This window comes from Lagenorhynchus albirostris, chromosome 17 (genome assembly GCF_949774975.1).
Source record: "Lagenorhynchus albirostris chromosome 17, mLagAlb1.1, whole genome shotgun sequence".
NCBI lineage: Eukaryota > Metazoa > Chordata > Mammalia > Artiodactyla > Delphinidae > Lagenorhynchus > Lagenorhynchus albirostris.
In genome coordinates this window covers 63,511,052-63,532,786 of record NC_083111.1, presented here as the reverse complement: position 1 = coordinate 63,532,786, position 21,735 = coordinate 63,511,052, and the positions used below count along the sequence as shown (strand labels likewise).

The window sequence follows — 21,735 nt, the reverse complement described above, 5'->3', positions numbered from 1 at the left end:
ATCTGCAGGAGACGGCAGCCTTAGGGACACACAGCTGGTGCGCATCTAAGCACAGGCCTAGGCTCCTGACCCTTGGCTAGTGTTTACGTTCCTGGAGTGGCGATTGGCTCCTTCTCTGCTCCATCCCAGCTGTGTCTGAGGAACCTGGGATGTAGAAGGTTGGGTAGGAGCCGGTATAATATAAGCACTGGGAGAAGACAGAACTGGTGCAAGACCCAGCCCTGTCCATCACTTTCTAGCTGTGTGACCTTGGGTAAGCCACTCAACGTCTCCATGCCTCAGTTTCTTCATCTGTAAAATGGAGATAAGAAAAGTCTTTCCTCGAAGAGTAATAGAATTAAACGAGAAAATGTATGCAACTAACTTGGATCTGTGCCATGGGCAGAGAAAGTTCTCAATACATCTAGTTGTAAGTGTTCTCACGGTCTGCTCCTATTCATAACCAAGGCACATTTTCATTTTGCTCTGGGTTTCGGGTGAAGCCCATAACTTCCAAACCTTAGGTCAATCAGTTTCTCAAGTCAATGTCAAGTTTTCAGAGGAGTTGAAGACATCCTGTTAAGCACCTCACCCACTTACACAGAATAACACATCAAGTTAACCTTTTCTGGGTGAATGGGATTATTTTATATTTTGTTTAAATGGGGTTATCTTTGCGAACATCAGTCATCATTTCTGTCCAGGTTAATTGTCAATATGGGACAGTCTGACCTAACATACAATGTCCCAGGCTGTGCCTTCTGAGCACCCGTGTCTACCTTTCACAGTTTTAATTTGTTCTGTGTGATGGAATGATAATCGGTTGCCTTTTAGTTGTATATGCCCTAAGAAGACTTTATTCATCCTTAAAATATATAGCTTCTCAATGCTGTGACTTAGAAAACTGGATAATCAACGATATGTAAGGATTGTTTGTAAATGAAAAGTAAATAAGGTAGGAGTGAGAGCTTGAGTGGTCTTCTATAATTCAAATACATAGTGTTATAAAACAGACTTCTTAGCATATATGTTGGCTGCACAGGAACAATCTGGTTGTATGTGTGTATGGTTTCTTTTGGGGGGAGTAATAAATAATTAAATAAAATTTTGGTTATCAATAAATACAAATTTGCTGGAGAACAGAATTTCACAAAGGTGAGTTACAACTATGCTATTTCTCAAAAGACAGATATATATGATCAAACAAACAAGGGAACTGACATACCTGACATAAAACTGGTAGATTTCCGATTGTCATGGCTCTGCTTCCTCAGGCAGAAGGGGCTGTCATGAGTTTCCTGGGAGGAGGGGGATTTTTCATTGAGCAGCTCCATCAGTCTTCGCCTCCGCCGGAAGTTCATTCTGAACTGGTAGAGAAGATTGCTGTCCACAAACGGGTGCTTGTTGGACACTGGGGAGAAGAAACAGTAGATATGGGCTGCCTGGCCACTAAGCACTGTAGCCAGGAGACTCCAGCCAACAGGAGGAAAAGTCTTGAGAAAGGGTTTAGTTCTACAGATGTCCCAGGAGCTTGCAGTCCACACATGGTCCCAGATTCTTTCCACATGTCATGCATTTTAAAAATCTGCTACCCAATTCCTCTGGGGGAACTCTGCCTGATCTCACCCCAATCTAAGCTATACTCCTCCTGGTATTGTGCAGGCTCCTACTTTACCCCCATCTGAGCACTTGTCACACATGCTCTCATTGTCCCTCAACTTCTCTGTCTTTCCCACTAACCTCTAGGCTCTTTGGGGCAATGATCGTGGCTTCATTTAGTCATGTGTCCACTGGGCCCAGCACACTGCTTGTCCCAGAGCAGCACGGCCATTCATTTTTAAACTTTTTATCTTGTGATAATTATAGACTCATGGAGAGTTGCAAAATAATATAGAGATCACATAGTATATGATTCCATTCATATGAAATATCCAGAACAAGGAAATGTACAGACACAGAGTAGACTGGGTGGTTGCCAGGGGCTGGAGGGGATCTAGGGGGTTGGGGATGTTAACTGAAGTGTGAGATTCCTTTTTGAGGTGATAAAAATGGTCTAAAATTGACCGTGGTGATGATTGCATATATCTGTGAATATACTAAAAACCAATGAATGGTATGATTTAATATGAGTGAATGGTATGGTATGTGAACTATATCTCACCAAAGCTGCTGAAAAAATCAACAGCAACAAGAAATAGTAGAGAGGCCCCGTGTACTCTTCACCCAGATTCCCCCAGTGGTTTCATCCTACAGAAATAACTAAAGTACAATATCAGACAAAGACATTGACATTAGTACAATCTATAGACTTTATTCAGATTTCACCAGTTTTTACGTGCACTCATTTGTGTGTGTGTGTGTGTGTGTGTATTTTTAGGCAATTTTATCACATGTACTGATCTCTGTAACCACCACCACACTCAAAGCACAGGACTGTTCCATCATGACAAAGGGACTCCCTCATGCTAACCCCTGATAGCCTCCCCCCACTCCAAATCCTTAATGTCTGGCAACCATTAGTATGTTCTCCACCTCTGCAATGTTACCACTTCGATAATTTTATAGAAATGGAATCAAACTTTATGCAGCTGTTTAAGATTAATGCTAAATGAATGAATGGCTATCCAGATAAAGGCTGGTTACTTCCCAAGGAAGATCTACACTTTTGAGCACCTAATCACGCTAGGCCATCAACTCAAAATCAATAATAACAATAGCTAACCTTCATACAGCATATTCTATGAATTCAGCATTATTTTAAATGCTTCATTTGTATTAATTCCTTTAATTTTAACAACAGCCTTGGGTATAGTTACTGTTACTTTCTTCCTTATTTTTTGATGAAGAAACTGAAGCCCAGAGATATGAGTAAGACCCAAAGAAGACACAGTAAATGGCAGAGGTAGAAATATAACTACAGTATCTGACTCCAGAGTTCAAGTTCCAAATTATTACTCTCTGAAAAACTGAAAAACAATTCCTGTGCTTCTTTAGGTTCTCATAAAGAACTGAAGTAATGTTACATAAAACTGCTAATGTATGGCTACCAGGCTACATTTACATCCAATTCTACATTACCATTTATATCTCGGGGAGCTATTGTGGTCTATTCGCAAGTTTATATTTTGAGTTCTAATCGTGGAGTTGTGAAACAGGCAAGACATCAAGCTCCAAAAGCCATGTTCCTAGGTCATTTTGTCTCTGGGAAGTAACCAGGAACCCTGCAAACTGGCCAGCGTCATGCTGAAGTCCCAACCCCCCAAAATTGAAAACAATTGAATAGATTTTACAAAAATATATATATAATGAGCACGTGAGAAGCTCAACCTCATTAGTTAATATGGAAATGCAAATTAAAATCACAATGAGATGCCACTTCACACCCACTAGAGTCACTAAAATAAAAAGAATGACAGCATCAAATGTCGGTGAGGATATGGAGCAACTGGAACTCTCATTTTGCAGGCAGGAATATAAATGGTAAAACCAGGTTGGAGAATAGTCTGACAGATCTTATAAAGTTATACACATATCTACCCTATGTCCCCACAATTCTTAGGGATCCACCCACAACAAATGAAAACATATATCACCCAAAATGTTCATTGCAGTCTTATTCACAATAGCCAAAAACTGGGGACAACCTGTCCATCAACAGGAGAATGGATAAGTGAATTGTAGATACAATGAAACACTACTTGACAATAAAAAGGAATGAGCTGCTGACACATAAAACAACATGGATTAATATCAAAAGCATTAAGTTGAGTGAGAAAAGCCAGACACAAAAAACATAACACTGAGTGACTTAATTTACATGAGGTTCAAGAATAGAGGAAATTCACATATAATGATAGAAATCAGAAAGGGGAAGGGGAGAGGATTGACTGGAAAGGAGTAGGAGGAAACTTTCTGGGGTGATGAAAACGTTCTATATCTTGTTTTTACATGAATATATACATTGTCAAAATGCACCAAACTAAACATTTAAGATATGTATATTTCATTGTAGGTTAAGTAAATGTATGTTAATAAAAAGGAAACAAACAACAACAACAACAAATCTTATAAATGGACTGGGAGACTAGGAACACCAGAGTCTTAACAGGGACTTCCCTGGTGGTCCAGTGGTAAAGAATCCACCTTCCAATGCAGGGGGCACGGGTTCGATCCCTGGTCAGGGAACTAAGATCCCACATACCGCGGGCAACTAAGTCCGTGTGCCACAGATACAGAGCCCACGTGCCCTGGAGCCCGCGGGCCACAACTAGAAAGAAGGCCATGCACCTCAATGAAGACCCCGCATGCTGCAACTAAGACCCGACACAGACAAAAAAAAATAAATTAATTAAAAACAAAAACAAAAAATAGAGCTTAACACTGTAAACCCACATTGCCAATATAAGATGCTACATAATGTTAATGCCCAAATAATCATTTGGCTATTAACCACTGGGCATATGGTCAGTCTCAGAAAGGAGTGGTCCTATTATAGTATAATTCACCCACTTAATGTGCATAGTTCTATATATATTCTAGTCTATAATATATTCACAGAGTTGTGCATCCCATCATCACAATCAATTTTAAAACATGTCCATCACCCCCAAAAGAAACCCAACACTCCTTAGCTATCACTTCCAATCTGCCCATAACCCCTACGCAACCCCTAGGCAAGCACTAATCAACTTTCTGTCTCTGTAGATTTGTCTATGTTGGGCATTTCATATAAATAGAGTCATATAAGGTATGGTCCATTGTGACTTGCTTCTTTCACTTGGCATAATGTTTACAAGGTTTATCCACGTAATGCCATGTATCGGTACTTCACTGCTTTTTACTGCCAAATAATATTCCATTGTATGGACATACTATATTTTGTTTATCCATGCATCAGTTGATGGACACTTGAGTTGTTTTCACTTCCTGGTTATAATGAATAATGTTATTCACATTCATATACAAATTTTTGTGTGGACATATGTATTCATTTCTCTTAGGTTTACAGCTAGGAGTAGAATGGCAGGATCACATGGTAACCCTATACTGTATGCCAGATTCTTCTCCAAAGAGGATGCCCCATTTTACATTCCCACCAACAGAGCAGGGGGTCCTAATTGTTCCACATCCTTAGCAACCCTTGTTATTCTCTATCTTTTTTGTTACCCTTGTCCTAATGGCTGTGTAGTGGTATCTTATTGTGATTTTGACTTGCATTTCCATGATGGCTTATAACGTTGAACATATTTTTATGCGCTTATTGTCTATGTGCCTATCTTCTTTGGAGAACTGTCTATCCAAATCCTTTGTCTATTTTTTAATTGGATTGTCTTTAAAAAAGAGAGATTTATTTTTTAAAGCAGTTTTAGGTTCACAGCAAAACTGAGCAGAAAGTGCAGAGTTCTCATATACTCTCTGCCCCCCAGCACACAACTTTGCTCTACCATCAATTATCGAGAAAGAACAGATGATGAATGTACACTAATACATCATTATTATCCAGAGTCCATAGTTTACATTAGGATTCACCTTGATGTTGAACATTCCACAGATTTTGTCAGATGTATCTACCATTATATTGGGTTGGCCAAAAAAGTTCATTCAGGTTTTTTCTGTAAGATGTTATGGTATATAGTATCATACAGACTATTTTTGCTGTTCAAACAGGCTCTACTAGCTATGCTAGTAGCTTACTTGCTATATGCCACTGTACTAACTTTACAAATATTATACAATACTGTCCTCACAATCACTCTGTAAGTGATTTACAGTGCAAGAATTGAGACTGAAGTTACTTCAGTAACTTCCCCAAGGCCACACAACTTTGGCTTCTGATCCAAAAGCAACATGTTTACTTAGAAACACAGGTCACAAGAGATTGGAAAAGACTCTAAAGTTATAGTAAAATGTCACCTTATCCAACACTCAACTTCCATGTTCATCACAGAGTACATTTTTTATTTTCTTTCTGTCACCCATACACCTAGCGATCGGCAGTCTTTTTGTGACACCACACTGTAGTGTAATATGGGTTTATTTGCTTGGGGGAGCACATCTCTTTCCCCAACTAAGTCACTCTGCTTGAGAGCCTGGGCTGTGTCTTAATCATTGTGGCATCCTCAAACCCTAGACTACTACATGTTTGGGTCAGAGTAGGTGCTCTGTAAATGGCTAGAAGTGAATTGTCCATGGTGGGTAGACAAAGGGATACGAAGCACAGCCAGAATACAGCTAACTTTGAACTACCTAGTGGCTAGTTATGTAGCAACCAGTCAACCTGTGGGCTCATGGTATGTCATGAAGAGTGTGTTGGGCCATGGGGAAATTGCAACATTAAGGACAATGGATTTAGTTTTTCCTAAAAATAAGTATATTCCATTTAAAGGCTTTCATTTATTCTAAAATTATATCATCACAACTTTTTTGTTGTTCATTCACCCGCCCATTTATTCAACGAACGTTTATTGAGTCAGGATGACTATATGCCAGGTATTTTTCTTGCCCAGTGTTTTACGAAATTATGGTAAAAACAGAAGTTCTTTTTTTTAAGTATTCATTCTTGGCAAAAATTTTTTTTTGGACTGTGAAATTCAAAAATTCTATAAACCACTGGGAAAATAATCTAATACAATGTATTAAGAATCACATTAACCCTTTTATCAATAATGTTTACTGGTTCAACAGCCTCCTTGGGTATTTCACAAACAGAATCATATCGCTTCTAGGTCAACACCAGCAAATGCAATCTAGGGTTGCGACTGTATTTATCATCCACATTTGCTAATGAATAACTCTTCTGGTTACATGAATATCAGAGTCTCAGAAATGTGGGTCCCTATCAAGAGAGTACACCCTGCTAAAATTTAACTTAATGATTCATATAGGTGTTTCACAATCTTTAAATGGTGATAAACTATTCACTTCAGCTAAATGAATGATATTGGCCACAAAGACAAACACATCTAATTCAGTGATAATTCTGCATGTTCTCAGTAAATAATACATTCTTGCATTCAGGAGATACTAAATGCATCTTGAACCAAAAGATAAGCCAATTACACTTTGATATGGTATCTACAAATAGTAGCTCTTTCAACAGTCAAGTTTTTACATGAATTTAGCACATTACTACATTCAATAATACTATAATACGGGACTTCCCTGGTGGTGCAGTGGTTAAGAATCCACCTGCCAATGGAGGGGACATGGGTTCGATCCCTGGTCCAGGAAGATCCCACATGCCACAGAGGAACTAAGCCTGTGCACCACAACTACTGAGCCTGAGCTCTAGAGCCTGTGAGTCACAACTACTGAAGGCGGTGCCCCCTAGAGCCCGTGCTCTGCAACAAGAGAAGCCACTGCAATGAGAAGCCCGCGCAGCAACAAAGACCCAATGCAGCCAAAATAAATAAATAAATGAAATATAAATAAAATTTTAAAAATGCTATAATACAATTTTATAGATAAGTTATTTATTTCTGGCAACCTGTTCTGAGTTTAGGATGATTTTTTAAATCCTCAAGGTGACTTTGGCAACAGTATCTTAAATTATAACCTGAAAATACATGGTACTGTATATAGCCTTATTAACACCTATTGTTTTGTCTTTGTACAGTGAATTACACAAAACATTGGCTTTGGTATAAATAAATCCAGAAAAGCATTTGAATCTAAACGAATTCCGTAACAGATAAAAGTACTTTAAAAATATTTTTAATTGAAGTGGAAATTTGACTACTAAGTTAACCTCCTCAGGCTTTGACTACTGAGTCAGAGATTAATTCACCCCCATTCCCCACCTCCCCAGCATGGTACCACCTCTATCTTAAAGGGTAAACATACTATCTAAGATAAGACACAAGGACTAAGTTTAAATAGGCTTTACTCATCACATTCTCTTTCCAGTAGTGTACATGACCTTCAACATGACCAAATCAGGGAAAACCAGGACTGGATGAGATAGTAGACTATCCATGTAAAGCATAATGTCAAGCAGATTGTAAGAAGGCAATAAATTGCACTTTTGGGGCTTCTCTGGTGGCGCAGTGGTTAAGAATCCGCCTGCCAGTGCAGGGGACACAGGTTCGAGCCCTGGCCTGGGAAGATCCCACATGCTGCGGAGCAACTAAGCCCCTGCACCACAACTACTGAGCCTGCGCTCTAGAGCCCGCAAGCCACAACTACTGAGCCTGCATGCCACAACTACTGAAGCCTGCGCTCTGGAGCCCGTGAGCCACAACTACTGAGCCCGTGTGCCACAACTACTGAAGCCCACAGGCCTAGAGCCCGTGCTCCGCAACAAGAGAAGCCACGACAATGAGAAGCCCGTGCACCGCGACGAAGAGTAGCCCCCGCTTAGCGCAGCTAGAGAAAGCCTGCACGCAGCAATGAAGACCCAACACAGCCAAAAATAAATAAATAAATATACATGAAAAATAAATAAATAAGAACATTCAATTAAAAAAATTGCACTTTTGTTATTTTACAACGACTGTTGTTGTCTTTACTGTGACCATCATTTGCTGGTGATATACTGCCATGTGACTTATGGGAATTCAATTTTGTGAGATACTACATTTAACGCCCCACTTCAATTTTCAAGGACTTATTTGGGTGTTAGGGCCTCGGGAGCAGCCACATGAAGGTCTCCATGTGTTCATCCTCCAGCTGTGTGTCTGGCACAGATGGAGTCAAATTCTTCTCTCAGAAGAGAGAAGTGACAATTGCATGTGTTACATGCATTGTTTTCAATGAATTATTTGACTTTCAAAAGGATTCTTTATTTTTTACCCTCTCATTAAAAGTTTAATAACATGAACAGAGTTTCATACATTTGCTTCGTTTGTGAGTGTAGCCCTAGGTATAACAAAGATAATCGTAGCTACAAAAGCTAAGAGTGCAGGTAGACAGCCATATAACAGCATCAATCAATCACACGTGACATCATTCATTTATTCAACCGAGTACCTAGTAAGTGACACGCAGGATCCCAGCCATCTATCCTAGCATGCTGATTGGAATAGGACACCTTGTCTGCTCATCCTTTCAAGCTCATCAATACCAAAGTCTTCTAAAAGAGACATTGTTTCACATGAGAAGAAAGCAGTTAAGTTGGGATTTTTCTGAAAACTCTCTTAATGCTAAATAACTTTTAGAAAACCGTATCATGCAATGAAAAGCAAAGGTTCTAGAGTCAGAAAAGCTCGGTTTTGCTCCCAGTTCTGCCACCTTTATGAACTGAGTGATTAGGGCAACTTACTAAATTTAAGCCTTAAATTTTTTGCATAGTTTTGCTGTGAAGAAGAAATGGGATAATTTACATAAGAGATTTGAAATGGTATCTGACATATAGTGTTTTAAGTGTTCTTCTCAGATTCCTAAAGATTGACTTTAGCTTTTGGTCACTTAAGTTCTTGCACAGAACCCATTTCTTTTGTCTTTTCTGCCCTTCTTTTAAGAACACTTGCCCAGCTCCCACGAGCAGTTCTGTCATCTCTCACTTGAGAAAAATATGAAATCTTAAGCAGATGTCCAGTTCAAGCTTGGCAAGTATCCCACTGGAAAATAATTAAATCTCAGAAGTCAAAGAAAAGCGAGAAATAAAGGAGTGAAGTAAGACACAGGAAGTTTTAAGAATTAGTTTAAGGAAGCCAAAGATTTCTTTTGTTTCGCCATAAATTACATATGTAGAGTCTCAAGAAATAAAAATGGCTAAAGGGCATATCGTTTATATTCCAGAGAGAGAGATGCATTGATTCTTTCTACACTTTAACATGACACTCTCCAAATGAAATGCAAAAATCATTTGCTACATAAGCAAGTTGCTCTTTGTTAAACACAGAAAAAATACCCTAAGAGCTAAGGGGAAAAAAATTAAAGAGAAGGAAAGAAAAATCAAGGAGGAGAACAGTGACTGGTGTCTCTATATCTTGAGGTCATTCCAATTCTTCATTTCTTAGATCCCAATGCTATACAGGACCCATATATTAGAGTAAATGTTGTGATATATATAATTTAACAGATTTCATTCTTTGCTCCTTGAGAATATATATATTTTTTAAAATGGGCACATCACCACTGTTTGCAGCTATACAAATTTGGAACCAAAGTTGATGCCTAGCAATAGAGGAATAGTTGACTGAATTGCTCCTGGAGAAGATTAATCTCTAAGCAGGAGGAAGTAAGGAGAGACAATATTCAACTCAGTATCTACTGTTCTAGTTGTGCTTTTATCACAGCTGTAACTGAAAACTGACAACTTCTTACTCATCCAATTTATAGTTTCTGGGACTTTCCAAGCATTCTCTTTTTATTGGTGGAATTCTCTAGGGGCTTGGCTTGGCTTAGTATTAAGTGAGACATAAAACAAGAGGAAAAGCAGAAACAGCCAGAAAGCTGAAGCAATGTAAATACAAGACAATCTTATTGCTTAGGGAAATGGGGGCTTTAGAAGCACTAAACTCCCAATGTTCATATTTGGTAAAAGAAAACAGATCCCTATTCACTGTATGCCTTCACTTTTTAAAAAAAATTAATTTATGTATTTAGTTTTGGCTGCATTGGGTCTTCGTTGCTGCACACGGGCTTTCTCTAGTTGTGGCGAGCAGGGGCCACTCTTTGTTGCGGTGCGCGGGCTTCTCATCGCGGTGACTTCTCTTGTTGCGGAGCACGGGCTCTAGGCGCTTCAGTAGTTGAGACACGCGGGCTCAGTAGTTGTGGCTCACGGGCTCTAGAGTGCAGGCTCAGTAGTTGTGGCGCACGGGCTTAGTTGCTCCACGGCATGTGGGATCTTCCCGGACCAGGGCTCAAACCCGTGTCCCCTGCATTGGCAGGCAGATTTCTAACTACTGCGCCACCAGGGAAGTCTGCCTTCACTTTTCAGAAAGCATGAGGGGAACGTCATGGAGTCTACCGAAATCATAAAGTGACACAGTTCAGATATATTCTTTTGGTGGATAATGTGGCTACATTTTTTCTCTTATAAATTATGAGGATGAGTTAGCAAAGAAAGGAATTTTTAAAAGCTGATTATCTGAAAGAAGGAGAATTGGCTTCTATTCCATTCACACATTTGTCCTAAGGATGAATATAAAAACTTATCATCTTAAGCCCTATAAGTTCCGCTGAATATAAGACATTTTAGGCTACTTATCTAGCTGGAGAGAGGAAGATCACATACCTTCATCCATCCTTGAAGTGTTTGCTGGCAGATGACATAACACAACAGACATCATGAAATAAGTAACTGAATCCAGCAGTGTGATAAGAAAGTAAGAAGGTGGTGGTGAGGAAGGGGGAGGGGGAAAGAATGTGTGTACATCAACTGTCCCCTGAATAGCACTTCATCAGAACTTTTAAAAAGTTTTAGAATTTAGAAGAGTCAAAAGAGGGCTTAGACAGGGGAATAAGGATAATGACTATTATAATGCGGAAGAAAAAAGACCAGCAAAGGATGAGGCTGGGGGGGCTGTGACTAGTCCTGCAAGTTGGTGTCAAAGCTAAAACGTCTTCAAGGTCACCTTCCAGGCAGAAGGCCCTCCCTGGCTGTGATTAACATCGTTATCATCAGAACATCGCACAGCAGCAAAGGTGGGCATGGCTCACCACTTCACCCAGTGTGCGATGGTGGGTGAAGGATCTTTCTGGGCCATCAAGGATGTCACTCCATCCTACCACTGGCTCCATTTCCTCTTGTTTTCTTTTTTATATCCTACTGACCCTTATAGCTCCTCCTGAAAGGACATTAGCACCTACAGACATTGCTTAAGAGGACTGACAAACTTTAAGGATTAAGAGGTGGCAGATCTAGTCCTCAGACATTTGCGTTAATAAAAGGCAAATAAATTCTGCCTATGAAACTGCTGCACCTTCCCTGCCAACAAAAGCTTTCAGTTGTTTCACACGTCCAAGTATGGATCTGCACTCTTTTGCCTCCCTGCTCCTGCTAGATCACAGTCCTACAGGGTCCAAGCATTTTATGTCACTTAGTACGCTGCATATTTAAAAAATTGTCAGAACTAAAACACATAAATATTATGCTTTTTAAGTCATGTGTCTGTTGGAAAATATGAATTGAGCATTAATTACAACAGAAGATGAAAGCTATTCTTTCAAGAAAATCTAAACTGTACTTAAAGCCATAACTACCCATCTCAAACCATCCTAAAGGGATGCAGGAGTTGAAAGAGCTCTGTTTTCCAAAGCAGCACAAGTCCTTGATTCGAGGTTAGGCAATTATGCCACACAAGGACAGTTAGGTGCCTGGGATACAAAACTCTTCTAAAGGCAATACCAACAGTCAGTCAGAGAACTAAAATAATTACTTCCTGAGTACTGACAATATTAAGAAGAGGATATGAGAGCAGAAAATTGATTTTAGGGCATAAAGTTCTATGAATTGATATTACTAAAACAAAACACTTCATATACACAAAGTTAGAACCCAATTACACTTATTTAATTGGCTGAAGGGAGGAAAGGAGATGGAAAAGAGGAAAAAGGATCCAAGTAACTTCAGTAAGATTGCAGAAAAGATGAAAATCAAAACATGACATTGTAATTGTACGGGTTTCTGCTGCTTCTGTGTCTTACTGCGAGAAAAGTAAAGGTAATAAACAGATGCAAGGTCAAATTATATTTTATTCTTCTCTATGCATCTTTAAATAACAGCTGGGTGCATTCCAAAGCCTAGAACCTCATGTTGTTAGTGATAAAATTCAGAACAAAGAGTATGTTTTTCAAAAATGAGGTTGTTTTTCAGAGACTAATTCATATTGTAAGTGCAGAGGTCTGAAAACAAATTTACTTTGTCTGGCAAATGAAATCCTTCATATGCGTAATTCAATGAAAGAAATCTGTAACTCTGTTCTAGAGCCTTTGGAATTGTTGGCATAAATCCAAGGGCCTTCAGTGTTGATTTATTTTTAAAAGTATATATTCAGCATAAAGTATGTATAAGATATTAAGACCAGCAATGGATGAGGCCATTAAACGTATATTAATCTCTACCCACCAAGGCATCTGATGATGAGGATATATTGATGATAACAATAATAAGAGTAGCAATCAGCTAACATTTACTAAGTGGTACACATGGCATGATTATATCATTCAGTTCTCAAAGCAGCAGAGAGAGCTATTGTAATTATTTGTATTTTACAGATGAGATTACACAAGGTCAACTTGCCCAAGGTCCCAGAGTCATTAACTGGAAGATCCAAGACAGAAGCATTGACAGATTAACTCTGAAACCCCATCCTTTAATCTCCTCCCTAGACTGTCTCCCATCCCATAATAATGCCAGATGAGAAGGCAATGAGCTTACAAACACCAGAAAGCAGTCTGCTTTTTCCTCATTTATTCCTGTCGCCAGGTAACAGAAGACAACTTGGCTGGGCATGTTTTCTACAAAATTCTTCACCAGGGTAAAACGTTGATTACCTTGGAATTGCTTATTAAAAGGACAAAGAGACAGCATGGTAAACACCCCTCTGCCTACAGATGGTCTTGGGTTGAACACTGGCTTCACTCTTTACTAAGTTACTTAACGCCCCTGAACTTCAATTTTATTCATCTGTAAAATGAGTTGAAGAGGTAATGAAACAACATAGGTAAAAGGCTTATTAGAGTTTCTGGTACATAGAAGCATTCAATTAATGTTAGCCATGTGTGGGCTTCCAGTTGAGGGCCCACCCAGGTGTCAGTGCCCAAAGGATACCTTTCTAATCCTTTTCAGACTTCACCTATGTAAGCAAAGCTTCTGGCAGCAACTCTAGGTGGTCTGTGGGAAAAGAAGGCATCCTACCTAAACCAGATAAATTCAGCACGGCCAGCAACGTAGAGAAGGACATCCAATGTGATGCTGGAGGTATCAGAATAAATCCTACTCAAAACCACTAGCTGTGAAAGCCCACCAAAGCCTTATTCCCAGATGACATCTGCTTACCATTCCCAGAAAGGTTACCGTATAACCTGTGCGTGCTTTAGCGTACAGTAATTTATCAGGTATTCCATATGAGACCGGAGAGACTAGGACCCTTGAAGGAGGAAGATGCAGACGTTCAGAAAAGGAGGATGTCAGTGGTGAGATTTAGTAGCTTTTAAAAAAATAAGTCTCCATATATTTCTATATTATTTATACTTGTACTCATCTTAAACAAAAAAGGAAAATAGGAAATACCTCACCTACTTTTTTTCCCAGTAAACTTTGTTTTAAAATAATTTCAGATTTATAAAAAAAAAAGCTGTAAAGACCGTACATACAGTTCCCATATATCCTTCACCCAGCACCCCCTGACGTTAATATAACCATGATATAAACTAAGACAAAACTAGGTCAAAACTAAGACGTTAACACTTGTACATCCACCAGCTTTAAATCTAGCTTAGAGCTACCAGGAGCTCAGGCTGAGGACAGAGGAAACAAACTGTTCCTTGGAAGCCCATGTTTCAGAGGGAAGGTCACTTAGTTACTTAATGAAAAAGACACTTGTCCTCGTGGCTGACAATACTAGCTGCTTGTCCAAAACCCATTTTCCCTTTCTTCCTCCTTTATTATTTGTACAGGGCAGCAGTGTGCCCGGCTAACAGCATTAGATTCACTGATTGCCATCCGGCGAACGAGTCCATGTTGACACAGATCTGGCCCATGTAATGTCAGTAGAAATCTCTGGGAAAGGTGACTCTTCCTAAATAAAGAGGAACCTTTCTGTTCAAGCAGGCATTACTACATTTTCTCTTATTTGTAGCAAAACACAATTCTGTTATTGTTCCAAACTCAGGTCTGGACACAGAAATCAAAGGCTTAGAAAACAAACACTTTCTGTTTATCTGCAGCCCACACCTTGTAACAAGCTATGCTTTACTCGGAAGCCGAGAGCGATTAGAGAGAAAGTCTTACAGGCAGAAGATATGCCTTCCAGCAACTCGGCTCTGATTCCCTGGTGACAGAAGTGGTTATGGACAGTCCCTGGGTCTCAGTGTTTCCATCTGCGGAAAATAAATTACAGTAACTTCTTTTAACCAAAGCAAGTGAAATTAATAAATATATGGGAAGCCACAGCTCTCTGGAAGACAGGGCTGCAATGATGCCCGTGTACCATGAATAAATAATATTGTTCTGCTGTCAGCAAAAATCCAAAGGATCCCATGACAAAGACTAGGAATTTAAGAAAGTGCTCCTGAATTTGGGTTCGTATACTGGATAAGCCCATTCTGAGCAAAAAGAGAACTGCTGGGGCTTCCCTGGTGGTGCAGTGGTTGAGAGTCCACCTGCCGATGCAGGGGACATGGGTTCGTGCCCCAGTCTGGGAAGATCCCACATGCCCCGTAGCGGCTGGGCCCATAAGCCATGGCCGCTGAGCCTGCGTGTCCGGAGCCTGTGCTCCGCAACGGGAGAGGCCACAACAGTGAGAGGCCCGAGTACCGCAAAAAAAAAGAGAACTGCTGAGTTCAGATCCAGTCCAAATGATCTCAGTCAACAATTTCTGACTTGTGGAAATATTAAAAATATTTAGTCAAAGGAAATATTTAAAAAATCAGAGAAAAAAGAAAACATGACTGTGAAATCACTGAGCTAAAGAAGAGAGAAGAGGGACTTCCCTGGCAGTCCAGTGGTTAAGACACCTCACTTCCACTGCAGGAGGCACGGGTTCAATCCCTGGTCGGGGAACTAAGATCCCACATGCCGCACAGCAAAAAATAGGAAAAAAAGTAAAAAAGAGAGAGAGAAAGAGAAGAACTGTTGCCATTCCAGAAACTTGTGTGGCTGGCACCCAGGTTTACTTGGGTGTCCGAACTGGTAGAGCAAAATAGAGATACCAAGGTGCTTCCTCAACACAAACTTATAGGCATTTCAGCTGTCGAGGAACAAAGATCTCAACAAAGATCTCTGAGCTAAGGGGCTGAAAAGTGGAATACACACTCACTGGGATACCACCATACTCTGTGCTTTGCTCAAAGGTCTAGAGCTTTGCTCTTCAGAATGGCTGACGAGCACCAGAAATGTGGCAAGGAGCTATAAGGGTAAAATACACACTGGATTTGGAAGATTGAATATGAAAAAAAGGAACATAGAAGAGCTGATCGCTATTTTCCATATCGATTATATTTTGAAATAACATTTTGGAGATGATGAGTTAAATATATATTATTAAGGTTAATTTCATCTGTTCTATTTTACTTTCACTGCGGCTACTAGAAAATTTAAAATTACATATATGGATTGCATTTGTGGCTTTCATCCTATTTCCATGGAAAATAGGGTCAGTCTAGAGGCTGGTACCTCATAGGAAGAGATCAGCTAACAAACAAGTTCATCCCTTTAAGTGTAGCACTTTGAGAGCCATTTGTCCTAGAAGGTAATTCTTATCCTGAGCTCTTGACAGCCAAGTGGTCAAAAGTTGTTGGTATTGCTGTCTGCTTCCCCCCCCCACACACTATCTCCCTATCCTATTTCCTTCATTTTGATGAGGAAGTACATTATGTTCCCACTTGACAGGAATCCTTGCTTGAGGTTAAGTTCCCAGCAACTGTGGAAGAGGACTTCAGAGAGACAGGAGTGGTTTTGCCAGTGGCCAAAACCAATACCCAGACCCCCTTCTTTGGCCTGGTGGCTTTGGTCATTTCCAATCAGACTGAAACCTAGGCCACAGCTAAGGGAGTGGCTAAAATAAAATGGAAGGAATATAGACTCTGATATGCAGGCTTTCCTCGGGTGGAAAGGAGAGAGGAGAGGGGCTGGGCTCCTTGTTGGGTCAAATGTCATTACTGGGACAGAGAGAAAGAAAGTGAAGGGGACCTTTTCAGAATAAAGCTAGATAAAATGTTAGAGTCTTTAAAATGTTATGTCAGGTTAAAAATAATATATATAAGCAATTTTACAAAAAGATTACTCTCCATTTTAGATTAAAATTGCTTATGATATTAATAAAAGTATTTTTCCAACTGAAATAAGGATGTGTGTGTGTGTGTGTGTGTGTGTGTGTGTGTAATCCCTTCTTAAATTTTAACTTAATACTGTTCTATAGTCACATTGATCAGAGTTTACATATGGTCAGTTTTTCTTTTTTTACAATTTTTTAATTCATTTAAAAATTTTTAAAATTTATTTATTTATATTTTTGGCTGCATTGGGTCTTCGTTGCTGCACGCAGGCTTCCTCTAGTTGCGGTGAGCAGGGGCTACTCTTTGTTGAGGTGCGAGTGTTTCTCATTGCTGTGGCTTCTCTTGCTGCGGAGCACAGGCTCTAGGCGCACAGGCTTCAGTAGTTGTGGCTCACGGGCTTAGCTGCTCCATGGCAAGTGGGATCTTCCAGGACCAGGGATCAAACCTGTGTCCCCAGCATTGGCAGGCAGATTCTTAACACTGTGCCACCAGGGAAGTCCTGTTTTGCTTTTTACTTGAAGTACAGTTGATTTACAACATTGTGTTAGTTTCAGGTGTACAGCAAAGTGATTCAGTTACACATTTTTTTTCAGATTCTTTTCCATTATAGGTTATTACAAGATATAGTTTTCTGTGCTATACAGAAAATCTTTATTGCTTATCTATTTTATATATTTATATTGGTGTGTATCTGTTAATCCCACACTCCTAATTTATCCTTTACCCTCCCTACCTCTTCCCTCTTTGGTAACCACAAGTCTGTTCTCTATATTTGTGAGTCTGTTTCTTTTCTGTAAAGAATTTCATTTGTATTGTTTTTTAGATTCCACATATAAGTGATATCACATAATTTTTGTTTTTCTCTGACTTCCTTCGCTTAGTATGATAATCTCTGGGTCCAACTATGTTGCTGTAAATGGCAATATTCCATCCTTTTTTATGACTAATATTCCAGTGTGTGTGTCTGTGTGTGTGTGTCTGTGTGTGTGTGTGTGTGTGTGTACCACATCTTCTTTATCCATCCATCTGTCAGTGGACACTTAGGTTGCTTCCATGTCCTGGCTATTGTAAATAGTGCTGCTATGAACATCAGTGTGCATGTATCTTTTCAAATTACAGTTTTCCTCTTTTCTGGGTATATGCTCAGGAGTGGGATTGCTGGATCACATGCTAACTCTATTTTTAGTTTTTTAAGGAACCTCCATACTGTTCTCCATAGTGGCTGCACCAATTTACATTCCCACCAACAGTGTAGGAAGGTTCCCTTTTCTCCACACCCGCTCCAGCATTTATTTGTAGACTTTTTGGTGATGGCCATTCTGACCAGTGTGAGGTGATACCTCACTGTAGTTTTACATATGGTCAGTTTTATACCTGATAATCACTCCATGGTATCAACGGACTTCAGCTTGTTGATTCATTTCTGGCAGAAGGGGGGAGGAGGGAGCAGGGCGGAGGCAGCTAGAAAGAAGGAGCGTCTCCAAAGGACTACAGGCCAGAACACAAAAGACAACCCAGTCACACTGCCTGAGACAAACGTTATCAGCTAAGAAAAACTGAGTTAAAGTGAGTGGCTAAGAATTGAGAGCCCTAAGTGGCAGGTGAGAGATTTTCTAGAGGAAGAACTAAGAGAGACCTCAGTGTGGCAAAGATGAAACGGCCGTGAGAATAATCGTCATAACTGCTCAAGGAGAGCCTGGGTCCCACACAGGAATCCCTGCCCAAACTCCCAGCCTCCCAGCTGAGAAAGGAGCTCTCTCAAGATTGACACAGGGTCAGAGCTAGAAAAAAGAGAATGGAGGCAGTTTGTCCTTAAAGGAGAACCTCTTAACTTTTTGCTCCCCCCCCACCCCCAATCTCCCCTTGAGGGCTGTGGTCAAGCTCATGTCCATCAGTAACCAGGGGTGAACACCACCGTGCTTCTTGACCAGGAGGAGAAGGAAGGGGCACATTAGAATCAGCAGTCTGAACTGTCCATTCCACCCAGCATATTGTTCTTTTAATAAACTTGAGACCCCAGCCTCCAGGTCCCTCCAAAAATGACCACCGACACCCAGCTGAGTCCTTAAATTACCATGTAAGGCCAGGAGACGGCATACTTTCATAAACTTCAACTGCACAGAGATTGTGTGCATGTGTTTTAAGGCTTCCTTGTGCCGCTTTAACAAGGTCACATTTGGGCAAACTGAAGACCACGTACTGCAGCGGCCACTGGCCCACGAGCTGTCAGAAGCAAGGCAGGAGTCGGTAGGGGCTACAGAGCCACAGTCTGTATCTAGAGGATCAGTTTCTGGACACCTGACAAAAGCTATACTGATGTCAACTGAGGAAAGAAATATTTACAGTTATGACACTGTTCACAAAAGACCTCTATTCTTTGCACATAACATCCCCTTCTTTTGGAAGATTACATAAGATGAGGCATCTCTCACTCCTTTCATACCTTCTAAAAGTCAAGCCTTTGTGGAGCTACAGACCTGTTGTCCTTCAACAAAACCAATACTATATTGTGTGCCAAAGTATTAGCCTGTGACTTTACCAAGGAAACCTGTTTCCTTCTGTTTGCATTGTGACAGCAGGCTGGCTGTGTCCGTTTTTCTTCCTGCTTTGGATTCAGCTATAATAAAAAGTAAAACAGAGCCAAAGCCTATCAGAGGGCACAGTAGGAAAATTCCAAGAAATTTTAAATCGAGAAAGGAAAAAGTTACAGTAGATAACAGCTGCTGATAAAGATGACACTTGAAATATTAATTATTGAAAGCAGATTATGGAACTATCCTACCCAATCTGTATTTTCTTCTATTCAGAGTATAAAATTTAGGAGCTGAGAATGATTAGGCTCATGGCAAATGCTTAAATATTGTCATCTAAAGCAACAGGGAAAATAATATCAAGTGAATTGATTTGGGGGGAGGATTAAATGAACTGATAGCAGTAAAGGGCAGCTTGTCTGTTGCTTTCGCCTGCCCAGCCTGCCTTGTGGTAACAGAACTTTCAAGAAAAAAATTTTTTTTTCTTTGGGTGGAACAATGACCCACCACCACTTGGTTAGTCTGTCAGTCAAAGGGCCCTGCCTATCCAGGGGGCAAGAGGTGGGCATGTGACCCAGACTCAGCCAATCAGAGTTGTTCTCTAGAGTTTAGTCTCCGGAGAGAGGGCCAGCATAGGCAGAAAATAGCTAGCACTGGTTTCTTAGCTGCAGGTGTCTGAGAGGGATTGCCCTTCATCACTAGTTCCTCGCAACTGGATCCCCAAGAGCTGCTCCAGTTCTTCTCCAGGCAGCTTGGCTTTCCAGGGCTTTAACTATTAGTTCACTCTGCCACATATTTGAAGAAAATGATGATTGAGGCTGCTTATATTCAAAGAACTCTAGCTGGTGTAAACACCCAACGGTGTGCCTGGCAAATGGCAAATCCTCAAAAAGTGGTCACTACTGTCGTTCATTCGTTCTACACATTTTTTACTGAATAGCTAATATATAAGTGCCAAGCCATGGGGGATACAGAGACAAGAAAACAAATCCTTTTTTTTTTTTTTTTTTTTGGCTGCACAGAGCAGCATGCAGGACCTAGATTCCAAACCAGGGATTGTACCAGTGCCCCCTGCCATTGAAGCATGGAGTCCTCACCAATGGACCACCAGGAAGTTCCCAGAAAACAAATTATCTGTCTTCAAAGCACTTATATTCCAGCTAAGGGTAAAGAAACACTAAGATACTGGGTACCACCTGTAATGGAAAAATCTTCATTTTGTTGGTGACAAGGAGTTACCAAAAGCAAAAGCAGGAGAGGATAGTCTTGATAGGGAAGAAGAAAGGGCAGGTAAGCAAGGGTAGGGTGCCATTGACAAAGACTCTCTCCTTTCCAGACTTCAGTCAGGTTTCTCTGAGCCCTCATTTCCATTTCTTTTAAAAAATATTTTTATTTATTTATTTGGCTGCTTGGGTCTTAGTTACGGCCCGTGGGATCTTTCGTTGCAGCGCGCGGGCTCTTCCTTGAGGTGTGTAGGCTTCTCTCCGGTCGTGGCGCTGGGGCTCTAGAGTGCGCGGGCTCAGTAGTTGCAGAGCACGGGCTAGTTGCCCCTCGGCATGTGGGATCTTAGTTCCCCGACCAGGGTGGGACCCAAGTTCCCTGCACTGGAAGGCAGATTCTTAACCACTGGACCGCCAGGGAAGTCCCTGAGCCCTCATTTCTACTAGGCCTTGACATTGGCCCCTATCCTGTGGTAACAGAACTTTCAAAAAAAAAAATTTTTTGGTGGAAGAATGCCCCTCCCTGACTTGGCGAGTCTGTCAGTCAAAGGGCCCTGCTCATCCAGGGTCAGGAGGTAGGCATGTGACTCAGCCAGATTTGACCTACCCAGCCCAGCCTTAGCAAAGAATCCTGCTAAGTCAGGATCCCCCAAATCGTGATACCTGATCACTCTTATTATTTTATCAAGTTCCTCATCCTCCATCTTTGACGTCTAAGTCCCTGGCCTCAAAATCCCCCTGCCCTTGGTGTCTCCCATTAATAAATTTCCATCCACTGACCCCCTCACCCTGTTCCATGGCTATAAATCCCCACTTGTCCTCGCTGTTCTTGGAGTTGAGCCCCATCTCCCTCCCTTGCTACAATACTCCTATTGCACTAGTCTTAAAGTCTTCCTTACCATTTTAACAAGTGTCAGAATAACTTTTTTCTGTAATATCATATCGTCTTGGGCAAGTTGCAAACTCCTCAATCATCAGTGCCTCTGTTCTTCCTTCCTCCCATCCTTCCTTCCCTCCCTCTCTTCTTCTTTGGCTACGCTATTCCAGGCTGGGCCGAACTCTGTCAAGTGCTATTAATTACTGAGAAGATGGGGTTAATTCCTGTCTGGATCTGGCATCTA

At 40.7% G+C, this 21,735-nt stretch overlaps 1 protein-coding gene across 6 annotated transcripts in view; it reads right to left on the bottom strand.

Annotated features, from left to right (window-relative positions):
- Positions 1 to 21,735, bottom strand: part of DEPTOR (DEP domain containing MTOR interacting protein) — a 192,153-nt gene that overhangs the window by 97,436 nt on the left and 72,982 nt on the right. For all 6 annotated transcript variants that reach the window (XR_009536495.1, XR_009536494.1, XR_009536496.1 and 3 more), the window contains exon 5: positions 1,205 to 1,390. Coding sequence is in view for 3 of the 6 variants with exons in the window: in XM_060128285.1 (XP_059984268.1) it covers positions 1,205 to 1,390 (186 nt within the window). In the remaining 3 variants the exon portion in view is untranslated. The remainder of the gene's footprint in view (positions 1 to 1,204; positions 1,391 to 21,735) is intronic.